Here is a 12,220-nt window from a genome sequence, read left to right as displayed (position 1 = left end):
GGTGTGTGTAGATTCAGCTTTAGTGGTTACTACTACACAGTTTTCCAACGTGCACTGGTGCCCCCACCAGTGTGGGAGAGGCCCAGCCTACAGCCCCCAGCTCCTGAGTGGCACATCAGGGGCTTGGCTCTCCTCACTGCCCTCACTGCCAGCAGAGATTTCGCTGTGCCAGCTGCAGCACGTCTTTTGGACATCCGCTTTCCAGCTTTCAACATTTTGTTCCTGTGGTCTTCTCTGTATTTTCTTGGTTCCTGTGTATCTCTTTCTGTTGTGACTTCAGTGTGTTTTGGAAGGCAGTGAAACAAATGCATATGTGTAGTCCATTATTTCGACTAGAAATCCTATTCTCCTTTTTGTTTTTCCTCATTATGTCATCTTTCATCCTCCCTTCTTCCCCTCTTCTCCCTCCCTCCTGCCTTTCTTCCCTTCCTCCCCTTCTCTCTATTCCCCTTCCCTCCCCTGCCCTCCCCCTCCTTACTTCCTCTTTCCTTCCAGAATAGTAACTGACATCTAAACAATTTCACATAGGGATTTCTCGGTATTCTAAAATCCTTTTGTAAACATTTTCTAAAAATGCTTTGTAAACAGCGTCTTCAGTAGCTGAAATTATTCCATTGTTTACTTAAATCTACCCAGCTGTTAGACTTTGAAATGGTTTCCCATTTATATTCTTGTAACAGCCTCGAGCGTAATAACCACAGACGCACAGTTGAAATTGTGATTTCCTTTCATGGTTGATGGGGCCCGGGGTTCATGACGGGGTTATGTCCAAGAACAATGACACACACACTGAGGAAGTTAAAATTAGCAATAGCACAGCTGGCATCTGGGCAATGTCAAACATTTTTTTTTTTTTTTTTTTTTAGAAATTAAAGTGTTCCTGGGACAAAGCAACTTTGGGCCAGATGGATCTGAATCTGGGCCATCAGCTCAGGGAGCCATTTCAAGGTTATATGATAAGTTTGAGGTAGTGGTTTCCTGCCAGAAAGATGCCAAGAAGAGGCAGCTGAAGTAGAGATGAGAGCCGGCTGCTGATTCATGAGCGAGCGCTCGCTCAGCTCCAGGTTTTGTGCTGAGCATGTTTCGTATGCTCGCTCATCTGATCAGCACAGCCACTCTGCAATACAAGCACTGTTATCCGTAGTGTACAGGAGAGAAGACTGAGGCTCAGAGAGCTTGACCAACCTGCCCAAAGTCACAGAGGAGGCTGTTCTGGATCTGGACTCCCAGTTTTGGGATCTTTGATTTCAATGTCAAAGACTAGAGTAGGATTCCTAGTTGAAGATATCCATGTTGTACCCAAACACTATGTTTCTTCCCAGAGGAGAGCCCTGCAGGGAGACTCCGAGATTGAGAGGGTGGTGGGTGGTCTTGGAAGCGCGTGTCTTCTAATCCTGCTGCCTCTCATTGATCCTGGGAGATTCAATATAAAGCAGGTGCAGATGGAGCCATGCAGGGCTGCAAAGGGGAAGGTGGATGGGTGTGTAGTGGAGGGGACACAGTTCACTGCCCCCACCCAGCATGCTGTTAACCTGGTGCAAGCCACTCACCTTTTTGGGACCCACCTGTCCCCTCTGTCTAACCAGGGGTTTGGAGGAGTCACTTCTCCCAGCTCTGGCATCCTCTAATCACTGACTCATTTGTTCTTGTCTTGTAGGAACAAAAGCGGATCCTAGACATGGGCATCACGGGTCCTGAGGGCCATGCCCTGAGCAGACCTGAAGAGGTAAGGACTCCCGAACTCAGGCATGACTCTGACACTCACCACTGAGCACTCACCTTGATGCTATTCCAGCTGGAACAGCTCAGCCAGGACCCGGCTCCTTCCCATGTCCTCTCCCAGACCATCCCAAACCATATTGCCTTCCCCGGGAACCCTAGGGGCTGCTGGCTAGAGAAACCAGGAAGAGGTGCTGCCTCTCCCAGGGTCCTGGAACTTCACTCCAAGGCCCCGTGGGTGCTTCAGTGTCCCAAGTGGATACGGATTCTCACGGAGGACTTTGCATAGTGGATGATAGGAAAGTGGAGCCGCATGCCCAAGCCCAGCACCCAGGAGACAACTCCCACTGCCTGCACTGCTCCCAAGCCTCGAACAAGGATGACTTCCCCTGGAGTGGCTCTGTGTATCTGTGTGTATGTGTGTGTTTGTGTGTGAGTGTGTGTGTGTGAGAGTGTGTATGTGTATGTTAGTGTGTGAGTGTGTGAGTGGGTGTGTGTGCATGTGCACACACCCGCAGGGAGCATGGAAGGAGGAAGGCAACTGATCCGGCATGGAATGGAGTGGGCACCCTGGAAGCCATCGTTTGAGTTGAGGACACTTTCTTTTTACTTTCTTTCTTTCCTTTCCTTTTTTTTTTTTTTTGAGATGGAGTCTCTCCCTGTTGCCCAGGCTAGAATGCAGTGGTATGATCTCGGTTCACTGCTGCAGCCTCTGCTTCTTGGGTTCAAGTGATTCTCCTACCTTAGCCCACAAGTAGCTAGGACTACTAGGCACAGGCCTGTGCCACCACACCTAGCTAATTTGTGTGTTTTCTTTCTTTCTTTCTTTCTGTCTTTTTTTTGGGATGGAGTCTCGCTCTGTCGCCCAGGCTGGAGTGCAGTGGCACGATCTCAGCTCACTGCAAGCTCCACCTCCCAGGTTCACGCCATTCTCCTGCCTCAGCCTCCCAAGTAGCTGGGACTACAGGTGCCCACCACCACGCCCAGCTAACTTTTTGTATTTTTAGTAGACATGACATTTCACCATGTTAGCCAGGATGGTCTTAATCTTCTGATCTCATGAATAGAGACTGGGTTTCACCATGTTGGCCAGTCTGGTCTCAAATTTCTGACCTCAAGTGATCCATCCATCTTGGCCTCCCAAAGTGCTGGGATTACAGGTGTGAGCCACCGTGCCTGGCCAAGTTGAGGACATTTTCTGATGCCTTCATCAGGTCATTACTGAGTCTCCTGGGCCCGTGCCCTGGGCCTGGTGTCTGCTGGACACAGGGGACACAGACGTGAGTGGACAGGTTCCATGTTCTGAGGAGTTTGAGATCCCACCCAGTGCTCTTCATGAGCTCCATGGCCCAGGGATGGCCACGAGCTGTGTGTTCCTGGCCCGTAGTGAGGTCAGGATGGAACAGGGAGGCAGTGGTATAAAGTTGTATAGCGCTTGGATGTTGCAGCTGTATCCCAGCGTGAGACCAGTGCTCTGCCCCGGAGAGCAGGGGCACTGTCAAGCGCCGTTGGACTCCGTATGTCCTTCTCATTCGATGGAGCAGATTTCCCTTCTGACCACATTTAGTTAAGGAAAATGGAGATGGGTGGTAGCTGTGCCCCAGCCTTCCCTCCTGTGACACTGTGTGTGCCGTGTTCAGCTGGAGGCCGAGGCGGTGTTCCGGGCCATCACCATTGCGGGCCGGATCAACTGCCCTGTGTACATCACCAAGGTCATGAGCAAGAGTGCAGCCGACATCATCGCTCTGGCCAGGAAGAAAGGTATGCAGCCGGCCCTGGGCCTTCTAGGGCAGCTGGGGCCTGGAAGGGGGTGTCCTGCAGGTTCAAGTTCACTCCCTCCCGAACTCAGACAGAGTTCTGTCTGAGGAGGGAGGGGTGGAGGGGGGATGCTCCTGACACAAGGATGGTGGCTGGAATTCTTTGGTCCCAATGATCCTAGGACCCTAGGACATTCACCTTGATTAAGTTCAGCTCCATTGAAAGAGAATTTTAATCATATATTATGTTTAATCTAATGGATCCAAATATTCAGCATGTCATCAATGTAAAAATCATTACTATTTTGCATGATGTTTTCTGTACTCTCTTCAAAATTCCGTGTGTATTTTACATGTACACAACTCAGTTCAGACTAACCACAGCCTCAGGTTATTGGTGGCCACATGTGGCTCAGGACTGCCTTATTGGACAGAGCAGCCGTGGACCCCACACACGTTGTTTCAGTGTTTTTAAGGGCAAACTGACAAGTAGAGGCTAGAACAGAACAGCACAGCTTGCCTGAAACTAGCCCCATTTTGAAGATAAGGAGACCCGGGCTCAGAGAGGTTACAGAAATCTGGAAGCAGTACCAGCCGGGAGTGGGTAAGCAGGCAGGTTCTGGAGCCACAGGAAGCCATAAGGTGGTCACTAGCCACACATGGCTATTTAAATTTAAATTAAGTAATGTTAAATAAAATGAACAAGTTAGTTCCTCAGTGGCACCAGCCACACCAGCTTAAGAGCCACATGTGGCCAGTGGTTGCTGTTTGGGCAGCTGTGACGTAGAGCACCTGCCTCACTGCAGAGAGCGCTGCTTGATGGGCTGCCCTAGAACAGGGCAGAGCTCACAGCCGCCTCTCCTGCTGGGCAGCAGGTGGCCTCGGGTGAGGGCAGCAGGGTCTCTCGGGCCACATCTCTTGCCCTTGGTCCCTAATGCAAAGATCTTTCCTGGGAGCCCCAGCTTCCGCCTGCAGGCTTTTCTGGAAGAAGCCCGCCTGGCCCACTCCATGAAAGGCAAGCGGGAACTTCTGGGAAGCTGGTACTCCGGAAGCCGCCCTCCGGCCCTGGGCTGATAGAAACACATCCAACTCGCTTTCCCCTGGGGTGGGACAACCCCGAGGCGTATTCCCGAGCAGGACTGAGTGCCAAGGCCCTCCGCTGTGCCTCGATGAGAAATCTCCCTTTATTGGCTACTTTCCCTGCCTTATGTCACTTCCTCAATCCCCAGCCAGTGTTTCCTGGAATCGCCTCCCAAATAAGACGCTTGAACTAGATTCCTAAGATCTGCTTCCAGTAGAACCAAACCGAGACAGCAAATCGTGGCTCCGTGCCTTGGCTTACGAATCTATAAAAGGACATAATAATGTCCAAACCCTAAAAGCAACAGCCATATCCACAAGGTTGCTGGGTGAGTCAGCTGCCGTCTGCTCCATGGAGCACTTGGCGGGGTTTGGACAATGTGATGGAACTGGGTCTGACACCCAAGGTCCCTGTGGTGCAGGCAGTGATGCCTGCGAGAACGGTGGCCAGTGTTCCGGCCTTCAGCCAGCCCCGTTCTCCCTCTACAGTCTTCCAATTTTGTGCCTTTGACATCTGCCTCAAGAGAGTATTTGCTTTTAACCAGGCTTGTTTGTGTTTGCCCCTCCCAAGGGCCCCTAGTTTTTGGCGAGCCCATTGCTGCCAGCCTGGGGACCGATGGCACCCATTACTGGAGCAAGAACTGGGCCAAGGCTGCGGCGTTCGTGACCTCCCCTCCCCTGAGCCCGGACCCCACCACGCCGGACTACTTGACCTCCCTGCTGGCCTGGTGAGACCTGTGAGAATGTGGGGCTGGGGGAGGCAGCTGGGGCCTTTGGAGGCAGAGAGTTAATGGTGGGAATCCGCAGGCTGGTTTGGACTCGTGATTATAGAGGAGGCTCTGCCCCGTGCTCTGAAAGGACAGTGCTTGTGGGGCTTACAACAGGCCTTCAGGGACCTGAAGATCTATGGCATCCAGTGACTGTTCCATTCACATCTATTGACCTCCTCCTGTTGAGCCAACCTACTGTTAAGCACCTGCTCTGTGGCAGGCACCATGGTGTATTGGGAAGCACTCAGGATTAGGGATGGAGACAAGGCTGTGTCACCCTGGACCTGGGACATCACCCGTAACATCTCCTGGTCCCCCTCATTTTACTCAAAGTGGGAGCAGACAGTACCTGTGGCAGAGCTGCCTATGAGACAGTGCAGGAAAAGGACCTGGAGCCGAGGGCTCCAGAAGTGGCCGCTGCTGCCTGCAGCGCACCTGCTGTGGTGCACGCACACCGTGGAGCCCAGCACCTCAGCCCCTTCCCTTCTGTTAGCCACCACGAGGGGTGAACACTTAGCAATAGCAAGGCCACACAGCAAGCCTAAGTGTCCAGGCCGCTCTGGAAGCGAAGATGCATGCTTAGAACCCACCGGGAGGTTTGCAGAAGGCTTTCCGGAGGAGGTGGCATCGAGACTAAAGCTTGGGGATGAGTAAGAGTTTGCCCAATAGGGGAGGATAAGACAGGGCTTCTTGGCAGAAGGAACCTTGGAGGAGGGGACAGCAGTGTGCACCCACGTGGAAATCACTGTCCCCCTGATGATACAGAAATCCTTGACTGGCATAGCCAAGGACTTACTCCACATCTGCAGTCCGATGTCTGGTGGGCAACTCACGTTTACAGAGAACTGCAGCTCTTCCCCCATAAAGCTGCTACCCCCGCAGTCTTGCCCATCTCAGGAAATGTCAGGAACACGGACCAGAGGCCCTGGAGTCTGACAACGCCTCACTTGTCTGCTGTGGCCATCCTGGCTCAGGCCACCATCCTCCCTGGCTTCCTACCAAGCCTTTCTGTTTCCACGCAGGCCCACCCCCCTGCTACCCATCACAGTCTGCTCTCAGACATTTAGAACCTAGATTAGATTAAACACCCCTCTGCTCGGAACCAGTAATTCCTCTCCCAGTGAAACCCAAGTCCCCACAGCGTCCCACAAGGCAGAACTCAATCCGGCGCACATGCCCTGACCAACCTCCCTCCCTGGGCCTCCTCTGCCCTTGGCTCCCTTGGTCTAGTCCCGGCTTCATGCTGACCCTGAACCCCAGGCAGGACCCTGCCTCGGGGCCTTTCCACTCATGGGAACCCCTGGCTAGTTCTCTCTTTCTTAGACACCACTTGGTTTGCTCTGTGACTTCCTTCAGATCTTTGCTGGAAGGCTCCTTCTCAGTGATGTTATTTTCTGATTATCTTCCTGATAATGGCATCCCCAGCCTGTCCCCAGCACACCTCACCCCACCTGCTTCAGTTGAATCCCTGACACTCGCTCTGACAGTGCCCATGTGCCCCGTTTGCCTCTGCTTATTGCCAGTCTCCTCCGTCCCTCAGTAGAGCTGATACATGCAGAAGCTCTCCCTTTCGGTTCAGACACACTCCCTATGCCTTAAATTGTACCAGGCACATAGGAAGCATGCAACACAATTTTGTTGAATAAATGAGTGAAGATAACTTCTAAATACATTCCTCTGCATCTAGGTAATGGCTAACATTTCCTGGGCCTCTGGATTGGAGGACAGCCTCACCCTCTTCACCCTTCATTTAGAACCACAAATAATGGTCCATTCGTTTTTATATTTTATTTATTTTATTTTATGTTATGTTATGTTATGTTATGTTATATTTTATTTTATTTTATTTTATTTTTTGAGACTGAGTTTTGCTCTTGTTGCCCAGGCTGGAGTGCAATGGCGAAATCTCGGCTCACTGCAACCTCCACCTCCTGGGTTCAAGCAATTCTCCTGCCTCAGCCTCTTGAGTAGCTGGGATTACAGGGGCCCACCACCATGCCTGGCTAATTTTTTTTTTTTTTTTTTTTTTTTTTTTTAGTAGAGACAAGGTTTTGCCGTGTTGGTCAGGCTGGTCTCGAACTCCTGACCTCAGGTGATCCACCCGCCATGGTCTCCCAAAGTGCTGGGATTACAGGTGTGAGCCACCACACTCAGCCTGTTCCATTCATTTTACTGTCTTAGGTGTTCAGCTCAGGGCACCTGATATATCAAAGAGTATATGTTTTTGAAACAGTTTTTGAACCACCAGGGGATGAAAGGGTAAATCCCAGTGAACTTGTGCCCCTTTGCTATAACCAGTGAATAGTGTTTGTTCTGCAAGCACAGCACAAACACACCGGCCAGCCCTTGTGCCAACTGCCTTGTGTCAAGAAGACAAATGTCAGCACACATTCTTCGCTTTGTAACATGCAGAGCATGGGGCCAGTGATGTCCCTGGGACTTGGGAGACGTGCAGGCACACGCTGGAGTTTCTCTTTTGCCCACTGGCTTCCTTATCTATTCATTCATTCACTGGCTGTACTGCATGTACCTGTCTGAAGTCGGGATTTGCCTTCAAAATGAAATAAGGTCTGAACTCTACCTTGTTTTATCCTTGCCAGTGGGGACTTGCAGGTCACAGGCAGCGGCCACTGTCCCTACAGCACTGCCCAGAAGGCGGTGGGCAAGGACAACTTCACCCTCATCCCCGAGGGTGTCAACGGGATAGAGGAGCGGATGACCGTCGTCTGGGACAAGGCGGTGGTAAGGCTGGCTCTGTTCTCAGGAGCATTCGGGAAACACCCTACCTGCCCTGTGAAAGCCAATGCATTACGCACGCTGGGTTCTTAAAGGTTCCCTTCTTACATGAAGGCAGAAGCACATATACTAGGAGGGCGCAGGAGGGAACGCGTAACTTGTGAGAAAGTAGCTCAAGTTCGGGAGAGGCCTCTGCATTCGCGGATGTCACCCTTGTGCTTTATATAAAGATTGAAAAATGTTTTGTTTTGTTTCTCAACCACGTCTTTGTTTCCTGTGAAAATGGCTCTGTAACTCCGTGTGTATGCACGTGCACACGTGTTAGGAGTTGGGGTGTGGAGTGGGTAGAGAGAGATTTCTTGTTGCAGAGGAAGAGCTGGGTCTCACTCTGATCACTGACCTGAAACCAAAGGTTTTTATCTTCTGTTAAACTTGGGCCTGGTGACATGGACAAGATGTCATCGTGGCTTTTGTGTCAACATACCTCTGTGTGGTTAATTAAATGTCCTCTCTGATGAGGCTGGGCCCTTTGGGGTTCTTGACAATGGTACGTTTTTAGCTGGGAGAGGAGAGAATTCCAAGCCTTGCAAGGACTCCAGCTGGCAGGCTTCCATTTGTGCCCAGCCGCCCCTCCTCCTGGCCCCATTATGAGAGGTTCTTCTCATCTGTGGGTCTTGCCTTTAGGCTACTGGCAAAATGGATGAGAACCAGTTTGTCGCTGTCACCAGCACCAATGCAGCCAAGATCTTTAACCTGTACCCAAGGAAAGGGCGGATTGCCGTGGGTTCGGACGCTGACGTGGTCATCTGGGACCCCGACAAGGTGAAGACCATAACAGCCAAAAGTCACAAGTCGGTAAGTCCTGGCCTATTTGTGCTGCTGATATAAGTGATTCTTCACTGTAATCATTTTAAAAGACTGATTAAAATGATTTATGAATTTTCCACCTAGAATGTGATCTGATATAGAGCCTGACTGGAGAGATTGGGAGGAGGGATTTGAGCAGCCTCAGTTAAGCTGCTTCTCCTTCTGTCTCTGCCTCTCTCTGCTCCTGCTCATGGATGCACGCGTTGCCAGCCATCTGATACTGCTTCTAATGTGTAAGCTTCAGGGCTCAGCGAGGGAAAGTATTAGGTCTAAGGTTCTCAATTTAATTATCAAGCTAGAAAGGATTTTATTTGGTATATTAGAAAACTCCCACTCAGTTTTGTGGCTGGCTGCTAATAGACAGGAAAAGGTTGGCCCGAAAGTGCACACTTTTTCACATTCCATGCCCATCATTATGGGCCATTTCTGCTTTGTATCTTATATGCTTTTGATTTCTCCACTCATCCAGCAACCTACCAAAGATGCATGCACAGAAAGGGTGCATGCAGAGATGGCAGAAGACACCTGTGCCTCCCTGAAGGGTTTGCTTTAACACCCTTGTGCATGGCCAACAGTGGCCTTGGGTCTGAATTAACAATTACACGCACAGACCCAAGAGGCCACAGTGGTCCCTGGCTCACTGGAGTCTGTGCAAGGACACAGGCCAGAAGCAGGGCATATACACACCGTGATGGAGCCGCAGTGGGTGTTCCCATAGTCCCTGGGCTTACATACTGGAGAAGGAGACCACAGGTATGGGGACAGGACGCCAGGCACAAGGAAGTTTCATAAGAAAGCCACAGGAAACACTTGTAGCAGCTCATGGGCATGGCCCTGGAGTATCCACTTGGCTGCAAGAGACATGGCCTGCAGAAGCAGAGGTCTTAGCTGCTTACTGACCTTGTCCGGCTCACCAATCCAGGTCATTCTTACAATACACAATGCTCCCTGGTAACACTACTTGCTTCCCACAGTCCCCATCTCCAGGGAACAGGGTGCCTGAGATCATCTTCTCATGGAGAAAGGTTTATGCCACTCACATGTACAGTCCAGCAGGGCATGCAATTCTGCTATTTGTTATCATGAATTATTTCATATGTGTACACACTGCTTGGGGTCTGTGCACATAGGAGAGGCAGTGGGAGGGGGTCCTGTCAGTGAGAGGGTGTCTTGGCCTCAACCATGTCTTAGTTCATGTGAAAATGGCTCTGTAACTCCGTGTGTATGCATGTGCACACGTGTTAGGAGTTAGGGTGTGGAGTGTACTGTGCTACTGTAATAGATACCACAGACTGGGTAATTTATAAAGAAAATAAATTTATTTGGCTCACGGTTCTGGAGGCTGGGAATTTCAATATGAAAATGCCGGCATCTGGCAAAGGCCTTCTTGCTGAGTTATCCCATGGAGGAGGGCAGAAGGACAAGAGAGGACACGTGTGAAACAAATATCAAGAGGACGCTGAATTCACTTTTATAACAAGCCCAGTCTCACAATAACTCACTCACTCCTGTGATAATAGCATGAACCCATTAATGAGGGCAGAGCCTTCATGACCTCATCAGCTCTTAATGATCTCACATTTTAATAATAGTGCAATGGCAATTAAATGTCCAGTTGAATTTTGAGGGGATATTCCGACCATAGCAGAGGGTGTGCACTCCCACTGCCATCTGGCTGTGGGAGCTGCCCCTTGCTTCGTAAGGTGATCCTCATCTAGAAAGGAATGTGAATGTCTGAGTTAGCCAGTCAAAGGTCAGCAGCAAAGGACCCAGAAAGGAGTAGACGGAGCTGGGATTGTCTTACTATTTCAGTGTGGGATCAGGGGCCACACCAGATTCCATGCTTAGGAGTGGGCACTCCTGGATTATCATCACAATCCAGCCAAATACTGTTTTGTAGTTACTCCGTGCTTAGCATTCTCCATGCATCATCTCATTTAATCCTCAGGATCTTCTAAGTTAGGTATATTGTTATTAATAAATGAGAAAATGGGCAGACAGAGGATATGTGCGTAAGTTTCCTTGGATGCTGTTACAAAGTGCCACAGGCTGGGTGGTTTAAACAAAAGAAATTTTGTCTCTTAAAGTTATGGAGGATAGAAGTTGAAACCAAGGTGTTGGCTAGGCCACGCTCTCTCTGAAGGCTCTGGGAACAGATCCCTTCCAGGCCACTCTTTTAGTGTCTGACGTCCCCAGCAATACTTGGTTCCACAGCGTGTAAGGCATCCCTTACATCTCTGCCTCTGTCATTGCGTGGCCTTCTCTGCTGTGTCTTCTCTTTTTAAGGATGCCAGTCATTGCTTGTTGGGCCCACCACCCCCCAGTGTGACCTCATCTTAACTAATTACACCTGCAAAATCTCTGTTTCCAAATAAGGTCATATTTTGAGGTCATGGGGGTTAGGACTTCAACATATCTTTTTTTGGGAGCACGATTCAACCCATAACAATAGGTAATTGTCTTCGGGTTAAACTCGGGGAAGCATCCCTTCTCTGCGTGAGGCAAGATTTGAATTCTTTTCAGAGCAACAAGAGGGCAATTGAGGACACCGTGAAGTGGTTTGACCAAAGGATTTTGTCTGTTTCATTTTCTTTGTCCAAAGCAATGCCATCCACGTCATTGCAATTTTTTTCAGAACAGGGATTGAGAAATGTTGTTAGAGGTTAGTTTTGTTTTTATATGTTTAAAAAAATACTTTTAACAATGAAGAGATCATTTCTTGAATACTGACCAGTGATTAGATTTTAGATCTACTTTTCTATAAAACACACCTTTTATTCTTTCCTATCGTTGTGGAAAACATTCACGTCAAAGTGCCACGTCATGGGTGTGCATACATGTTTGTATATCATAGACTATCTGGATGTTTTAAACTTTCTTATCAAGATATAATTCACGGCCGGGCGCGGTGGCTCAAGCCTGTAATCCCAGCACTTTGGGAGGCCGAGACGGGCGGATCACGAGGTCAGGAGATCGAGACCATCCTGGCGAACACGGTGAAACCCCGTCTCTACTAAAAATACAAAAAAACTAGCCGGGCGAGGTGGCGGGCGCCTGTAGTCCCAGCTACTCGGGAGGCTGAGGCAGGAGAATGGCGTAAACCCGGGAGGTGGAGCTTGCAGTGAGCTGAGATCCGGCCACTGCACTCCAGCCCGGGCGACAGAGCGAGACTCCGCCTCAAAAAAAAAAAAAAAAAAAAAAAAAATATAATTCAAATCCCTAAAAGGTCCCCTTTTCAAAGTGTCCAATGGAGTGGCTTTTAGTATTTTGAGAGGTTCTACAATCATCACT

The 12,220-nt window shown here is 49.8% G+C and overlaps 1 protein-coding gene across 2 annotated transcripts in view; it reads left to right on the top strand.

Moving 5' to 3' along the window:
- Window positions 1-12,220, top strand: part of CRMP1 (collapsin response mediator protein 1) — a 71,660-nt gene that overhangs the window by 47,687 nt on the left and 11,753 nt on the right. For both annotated transcript variants that reach the window (XM_017887093.1, XM_017887094.1), the window contains exons 7-11: window positions 1,658-1,726; window positions 3,360-3,480; window positions 5,128-5,284; window positions 7,927-8,068; window positions 8,747-8,917. In XM_017887093.1, coding sequence (XP_017742582.1) covers window positions 1,658-1,726; window positions 3,360-3,480; window positions 5,128-5,284; window positions 7,927-8,068; window positions 8,747-8,917 — 660 coding nt within the window. The remainder of the gene's footprint in view (window positions 1-1,657; window positions 1,727-3,359; window positions 3,481-5,127; window positions 5,285-7,926; window positions 8,069-8,746; window positions 8,918-12,220) is intronic.

Source organism: Rhinopithecus bieti, unplaced genomic scaffold, assembly GCF_001698545.2.
Source record: "Rhinopithecus bieti isolate Rb0 unplaced genomic scaffold, ASM169854v2 scaffold_16601, whole genome shotgun sequence".
In the NCBI taxonomy this organism is placed as follows: domain Eukaryota; kingdom Metazoa; phylum Chordata; class Mammalia; order Primates; family Cercopithecidae; genus Rhinopithecus; species Rhinopithecus bieti.
This window is presented reverse-complemented; position numbering and strand designations above follow the sequence as displayed.